This window comes from Watersipora subatra, chromosome 4 (assembly GCF_963576615.1).
Source record: "Watersipora subatra chromosome 4, tzWatSuba1.1, whole genome shotgun sequence".
NCBI classification, from domain to species: Eukaryota; Metazoa; Bryozoa; class Gymnolaemata; order Cheilostomatida; family Watersiporidae; genus Watersipora; species Watersipora subatra.
The window spans coordinates 15,098,953-15,107,194 of record NC_088711.1 but is presented as its reverse complement, the minus strand read 5'-3'; the positions used below and the strand labels follow the sequence as shown (position 1 = coordinate 15,107,194).

Here is an 8,242-nt window from a genome sequence, read left to right as displayed (position 1 = left end):
CAACCTCACTAAAAAAGTTAAATAGAAGTTCTTAATTTCAAGCAAACAAATCATTTTTTCACACTATTTTCATTTATTTAGGAAATGTGACTTTGCAGAAACAGAATATACAGTACACCATAGATTACGATGTCCCTGTTATACGATTTGTTCACCTGATGATGTGGGCACACTAATGATGAATAGGTTATGTATAGAGGCGCACTAACCGAAGATTCCTGTGAATGCGCCCTAGTGGTGAATAAAAACCACAGAATAGCCGCACTCTTTTATAAGCCACATGGCTCACAAACCATCAGAAAAAAAGTAGCGGCTAATAGTCCGAAAAGTACGGTACTCTATAAGGGGGACAAACAACGATTGCCATTTATATAGTAGATCATAACCACTAAATACACTGAAAGTTACTGTAGGTAACTATAGTTACTAAGGTTAGCATACTATTTTGTTACTAATTTTTAATATGTACATTACATTACGTATATAAAATTTTGATGTTTTTACCAGGTGGTGTTTGCATTAGATAATTACTATGGGGTCCTATACTCTTCTACGTGACATTTTTGCCTTACAATACCAACACTGGAATAAATTAATGTTGTATGGTGGGGTTCCACTGTATCTTTATTATTGATATATTAATCATTTGTTTTTCTTTAGTTTTGGAAATCTTGCCCATCTGGAGATTCTAAATATGAAAGGGAGCAGGTTGTCAGAGTTACCTCAATCTGTCTGCGAGTTGTCCAGCCTAGAAAAACTTGATTTGTCAAATTCAAGTACATTGCAATCTCTCAACCCTAAGATTGCTACAATGAAACACTTAAATACTCTCAATGTCATTAACTGCATTTCATTGAGATTTCCACCTGCCACTTTGTTCCAATCTTCACGATCAAATCTGGAAACTGCACGTCAATACTATCGCGATGAAGCCAGCCGTGCCAAAGGTAGACCATCAATCGTTGTTGCGAGTGTCATTGGCTGTTCCGGTGCTGACAAAAATCAAAAATTTTAGCTGGTTATATTTCAGCTGCCACCAGACCAGAAGGTGATGAGGATGGAGAGAGTGACATATCAGATGGGGAAGACTACCTGTATGGAGACCAGGATGAGGGTGTTGATTGTGTTGATTTGGAGACTATTTCTCTCATTCCAACATCAAGGAGAAGCATTAGAGAGCTTTACCTTAACACTGATCAGGTAATTGTGTATTTACTGTACTTATCGAACTACAAAATACTATACTGGACATGGCTAACTCATACACTCATCTATATCACATCTTTTTAAAGAGTCCTAGAGTGACAATAATAAACTTATGAAGCAAATTTAAATGTATATTTACATTTTGGTTACAATCTTTCAAATTCAGATATTTCCATAAATATTCAAGGTACAAACAAGCTTTGTAAAATAAAATACAGGCAGACAAAACATAATCCATGAGCTTTAATCTGCTTTCTGTGTATTTCAATATAATTTAAGGTGCCACAGAATACAATTAGAAAAAACTATTTTGTAAATAACTAATAGTAAAATACATTTTTACTAGTTACAGTAGCAAATTGTTCCTACTGGGTAGCCAAATTGGGTAATGGTCACAAGGTGTCATCACTTACACAAGGTGTCATCACTTGCACAAGGTGTCATCACTTGCACAAGGTGTCATCACTTGCACAAGGTGTCATCACTTACACAATGTGTCATCACTTGCATAGGGTGTCATAATTTGCATAGGATGTCATAACTTGCATAGGTTGTCATAACTTGCACAAGGTCTACATAAGTTGCAGTTTTAGGCAAACAATGTTTGATGTGTTTTGAATATCTTTTGATGTTATATTAGTGGAATTTTCTGCAGCTTAACATCATCCTTATAATTTGTGTAGTTTGAATTTCATAAATCTATATCATCTCTTTCTTGAGTGTGTAAGATTTTCTACATACTGATTGTCTGTTTAGCCTGCCATTTGCATTGTTTACCTCTGGTTGTTTACTTTCTTGGACAGATTTATAAGATGTCGTCTCCCCTGAGAGGCAGAGCACTCATTATCAACAACAAGACTTTCTCTGATCCTAAATTCAAACCGAGACACGGGTCAGAAGTGGATGTGCAAAATCTACGTGATCTATTCACTGGTCTTGGTTTCGAGTCCATTGTGAAGGTGGACTTGACTGCTCCGGTTTGTCAACTAATTAATAATACCAGCTCACGAGATGGAGTTTCTAACAATTTCTCCTTGTCTTCAACTTCATATATGTGCTATAAGTTTAATAATAACAGGTAGTTGTTACTATAGAACTCATTTACACATTCCAATTTCTTTAGTAAGTAGAAAAAATCTTTCGGCAGCCTCATTCAAATGTAGTGGCTGATCAGTTTACGAAGGTTCCTTAGCATTGGTTAGTCAAATACAGTGCAGCATAAATATCCCTATTTTTATTTAACCATTCTGAGTCGTCCCTGATTCATAATGCTTGACATACGGCTCAAAATTTGTTGTAAAATACTAATAAATTTTCAATCAAAATTGTTATGAAAATTGTGGTCACTTTCAGTTTTAAAAGTTTAAGTAATAATATTCTGTACCAATGAGCTGCATCTATGATAATTATATTGTAAAGGAGACTGCCACGCTCCCTTAAAGGGAGTGCACACCTTCAATGTCAACTTAAAACAATTTTTTCCATTTTTTGTTGATAGCAAAGTCTATGCTGCAAAAAATATTTTATAAGTCTAGAATAAAGTGTTACATAAGTACTATTTCACTATAACAAAACCAGTGTCTGTCTGTCCATCTGTCTATCGATCGCCAGGGTTAGAGATTAGAATAAAACATGGCTTTCAACAACACTCCAACTTTTGACACTCAGATTGATAGGCCGGCACTCTAATACCTGCATCAATTACTTAAAAATACAACAATATGTCATGTAAAAAATACAATAGTTAACCGAGTATTACTGAGCCCAAAAACTAGTTTGACAATACATTTGACAATTTTGCAGCAGCAAAATTATTCATGTAATGCATATCAAATACAATGAAAACTTCGAAAAAAAATTTATGTAAAGTTTTGCTTCATACTTTGTGTAATAAATTACTGTATACCATATATAATGTAAAGCATCAAGTCGGTGTGAATTCCCAATGTCAACTTGAATAACGAGAGTCCTACAGTTAGCGTTAAAAACATTGTTTTCTTTCTTGCTGCGCTTGAGAGAAAACGACATGTAGGATATCTCTACTATATATACTAATACCCTAGTGATCTCGCTTGCAGTGAGAGGTTGTTAGGTGTGTATCTGTGTGGTTGTAGCCCACTGTATCACATTCTTGTGTGTTGGGGCACTCGTATGTCAAGGTATGACTGTATTCAGGACACTTCTATGGGCTAACCATTTGTATTGCAGGAAATGAAATCTGTGATTCGTGAGGAGACAAGAAATGAAGACCATGATGATTATGGCATGTTTATACTCGCCATCATGAGCCACGGTAGTGAAAATGATCGCATCTCTGGTACTGATGGACTCGACATCAAATTGTCAGATGTTCATGATTTGCTCTCTGCAGGCAAATTTTCACGAATGAGAGGAAGACCAAAATTCATCATCATTCAAGCTTGCAGTGGAAGTATGTTTTAATATATACAACCCCTAGAGTCACTGTTTCATCACTATTCAATATTTGAACATTTCAACGTTCTAGGTTACCCCTTTCTTGTTGTGTTCCTTCATTAAACTTATAACATTTGTTCTACATCTCATCAAGGTGGTGACTCAGACAGTCCAACATTGATGAGGTCATGTAAAGTGATAAATAAGGCAAGTTGAATGGGCAAGGAGTAACTTTGAACACAAATGCTTGTCTCAGGGTGATAGACTACTGGCTAAAATACTCAATTTATATCATGCATGTCAAGTTACCTGCTTCGGGTGATGTTTCCAGCTTTCCCTCAGCTTCCTTCTATCTCTAAACTCTAAGTCAGACTCTAATATAACATTGCTGAGTCAATTATTATCAATAACTGCTGGAGATGAGAATGACAGTCCCATGCTCTCATAACTCTATCATCAAGGGTCTCTGTAATACAGTATAATTTATCACACGCTGATGTTTATTCACAATTGTTTTTAACAACCCTCTTATTCTACTGTACTTGGTTTACACAAATGATACTGTGCTTAAATAGCTTTGAGACCCTCAGCCTGAAAACTTGCAGCAAGGCATGTCATGTCGGGTTTGTTCAGTAAACCCGCTATAAACTCTGAGTACTCTACTCAAGATTTTTTAACAGGGTAACACGTAGGACACCATTATCTTGTAGACAGAAGAGATTTGGGTGTAGAGTCAGCGGTAAGACATTCTCGTGACTGGCAGCTGACTACTGATGCTCCAAGCATTGCGAGTGATGTCAGGCATCTCGATCCAGATGATTTGATCTTCATCAAATCATCATTTGAAAGTAAGTCTGTTGCATCACTTACTCTCAGGTGTCAGACTTCCAAGTAATCTTTCATAAAGATTTGCTGCAATAGTCATCTTACTCTGAATACCCACATGTTGAATTCTGAATATCTGAGGTACATGTTAGTTTATTGTAAACAGGTTTCTAAAACCTCTTTGTTACAGAACAAAACATGAAAGATTTGAAAGAAAAGACTCGCTGGTATACCCTAGGACACTTATGTATTCGCGGCATCTAACTTTCGCATTTTCGCGGCATCTAACTTTCGCATTTTCGCGGCAACATCCTCTCGCGAAAATTTCATGAGCCAAACTAAACTATCATAACGAACGAGCGTAAAAGTGATATTAAATGGCTTTGTTCATTGATATTTACACTATAATCGTCATACCTTTTAAAAAATGCAGGCAAGTTTCGTGTGTGGTTGGCTCATTGGGCAATTTTTGCTAAACTCATTATAGCTAATACACCGACTGAGCAGCACGGCAAAACAAATTAAGATAATAAGTTTTTTTGGAATTGCCTAGACAAATTAGGAAGATGATGATATTAGTTTAGTCATTGAATTTGTAACTGATGAGGATGACAGTCTGGTAGAGAAAGTCATAAAATTGAATAATAATTATTGTGGTGATGAATTTTATTACTAACCAAAAGCAATAACAACCCGGAGCCACGGCCACCGCGTGCTATAAATACTTGAGTTCTAATATTGGTACCACATCAGTCACTGCGGCAGGGACCTTGACGTCATTGATAGTCCAGGAAACAAATGGCAGCAAGCGATCAAATTGCATTATTGATCTCGCCTACACATTTCTACCTGCGGTTCACAAATAAAAACTACCATACTTTTCGGACTATTAGCCGCTACTTTTTTCTGATGATTTGAGCCATGCGGCTTATATAAGGGTTCGGCTAATCTGTGGCTTTTTCTTTCACCGCTAGGGCGCACTAACGGGAATCTCCAATTAGTGTGGTTCTAGCGGCGAACAAAAACCGAAACAATGCCTCACGGTACTGTCCCGTTAGGCACTAAGTTAAAAAGCATCGGATAATACGAAACTGTGCCGTTCTGCACTTTTCCGTTTTAAACGGCAAAGTTGCTGTCACGTTAAAAAGCACAGTCCTTAGTTCTGCAGCCTATACAAAGGTGCAGCTTATGTATTGTTTTATTATCGTTTATTGGAAAATAAAGCAGATGCAGATTATATAGAGGTGCGTTGTATAGTCCGAAAAGTGTGGTAGTCCCAAATTGAAAAATATTTCGTACCAGTGAACTGGACCTTGAAGAATCTAATGATGTTTGTTCCACTGCATTTATTTTCACATCACTATATTTTCGCACTCATCAGAACTGCGAAATTAAGTTGCAGCGAAATTTTACTCTTTATGCTACTCACGAAACTAAATACTAGCGAAATATAAGTGTCCTAGGGTAGTGACCATTACCAGTTTCACTGTCAGTATTTGCTGAAAGTCAACCTATAGTGAGTCTTCACTGAAGATTCTTTCAACTAGTTAAAGTGGTGCCTTTACATCTTTCATAATATTACTACACTTCTTGATTTACATTACAGCCTATGTGTCACTGAGACATGAAACAGGTGGTTCACTGTTCATTCGATGTCTGGTTGCCACCTTCAAGAAACATGCCTGCCATCGGGATATTCTTGCTCTGCTAGAAATCGTAAGTTTGCTCGTAAAATCTCTCACTTTTAATAGCCACCAATAAAAACATAACATTTTAACAATTGCCTTGATTGTTATTGATTTCAAATTTTAGGTTAAGGAAAGAGTGAGAAAAGGAAGCATGGAACTGGCTAGAATGTATCCAGAGGTAGCCAGTGGTCAAATACCTTGGAGTTGGAGTTTTTTGACGAATTTCCGAAAGGTTTATCTCTTTCCTGGTGTACGAACAGCAAGGTTGTCTGAGCTGGAGAGTTAAAAGTTTAATCATCTTCAATGCGAACCAAGATTTAGGAAAATGTGCACCGTTCTCATGATTATTGCTATATTTTGAGAAGTATTATTATATGCCTTTTGATACTCCGCATATGTAATACTAACGTTTCATATCGCATAATGAGTATATAAATGCTTTATGTGGCAAGAATTGCTTCCAATTTTATTATTTAGTACTAATCTTATTGTAGATTTTGTATGCCTAAAAGATAATATTTAAAATGTTTTACTATGTGTCCAGTATTTATCAAAGAATAAAAGCTGTTCACAAAGGAGGTATGACAACTGTTAAATGGATGCATTTTTGGAACTTATTTCAGGGTATTTTCTACATTAGTCTGCAAGAGTTCACCAGCTGTTGTATCATCTATGGATATCAAATATCATCAACTTGAAGTTCTCAACTGATTAATATGTTGACTTTTTATTATCAAGCAGTTTTGTTAGGAGTTGTCACACCTCCTTTTTGTTCACAAAAAGGAGGTGTGACAACTGTTACACGGATGCATTTTAAAATTATCTTTGGACATTTTCTACACTAGTCTACAAGAGTTTAGCAGTTGTTGCAAAATCGCCCGTAAAATATCATCTATGGATATCAAATATCATCAACTTGAAGTATTCTACTGATTAAAATGTTGACTTTTTATTATCAATCAGTTTTGTTAGGCAATGCTAATTTAAAGCTGTTGTGTGTTCTTTTGCAGTTCGCCTGTTATGTCACTATTGATTAGTTTATAGAACATGTTCAAGTACAACGTCAATAGAGACTGCAGTTTTTGAATTTTGATCAGCCTAAAATGTGAAAACTGCAAGGTAGCTGTGATGGTTTCTATGTGCCATCAGACAAAAGCAATGCTGAGACTGATACTCTAATACCTGCACTAATCGACCACTTTTAGGTATTTCTGAATAATTGTAGAACTATGTAATTTCTGTGCTTTATCAGCACACCTGTTACTCTAGATGATAATGATGACATATCTCATCGAGATAACATACTGATAGCGAGTTGTGATACTGTAGACTGCCAAGATACTAGTATATGTAGTTGAGATACCCCAATATGTGGTATTCACGCCAAAGTGCAGCGACAAAGAAAATGATGTTTTTAAGGCTAACTATAAGACGCTCGTTATTCAAATTGATTTTAAGAACTCCACTGACTTGACGCTTTACGTTATATGGAATATTTTATGTAGTAGGAAACAAGAACAGGACATAAATTATTTACGTTTTAAGAAATTCCCGTTACCGGAGTTTAACATTGTAGAAGTGTCTACTGTCGTGCCGAGCAACAACAATCACATTTTCACCCCGAGTAGACGACGATCGCGATGTTGCACCAGGTATAATAACCAGTGTTAGCTAAGGTTTTGTCACTTGAGAGCCTGATAGTCAGTGGTACAGATAGTTATATGAATGATATCATTGTAAATGAAGCTATTGTGAGCGCTAGCTAGTTACGGCTAGTTACCAGAGATCTAGTAAAATTAGCAGATGCTCATATATTAAGACTTACTGTAGTTGACAGTTATAAGCGAGTATATACGTGGTTCAGTACCGCTATTAGTATTTGAAACAGCAAAAGATGATTTGCAGTCATTGTGGGGTAATTGCTGCTTGGCCATAAGCCAGGCCATTCCAGAGGCCTAAACTTAGCAATCATGTGAGAATAGAAAACTAGAAATTATGACAAACTCAGCAAATGTATATAAATAGATGAATTCAGTAATCATGTATAGCCATCATCCGAAGGTTAGTGATTTGACCAGAATGCCTGAAGACAACTCGAGGTGATCACC

At 36.3% G+C, this 8,242-nt stretch overlaps 1 protein-coding gene across 1 annotated transcript; it reads left to right on the top strand.

Moving 5' to 3' along the window:
- Positions 1-694: 694 nt before the first annotated feature.
- LOC137393965 (caspase-3-like) lies at positions 695-6,591 on the top strand. Its single transcript, XM_068080682.1, has 7 exons — positions 695-947; positions 1,016-1,200; positions 2,010-2,183; positions 3,415-3,637; positions 4,332-4,469; positions 6,053-6,162; positions 6,259-6,591. Exons 1-7 carry the CDS (start codon positions 695-697, stop codon positions 6,418-6,420), a joined length of 1,245 nt encoding a protein of 414 aa, XP_067936783.1. The 3' UTR covers positions 6,421-6,591.
- The last annotated feature ends 1,651 nt before the right edge of the window (positions 6,592-8,242 follow it).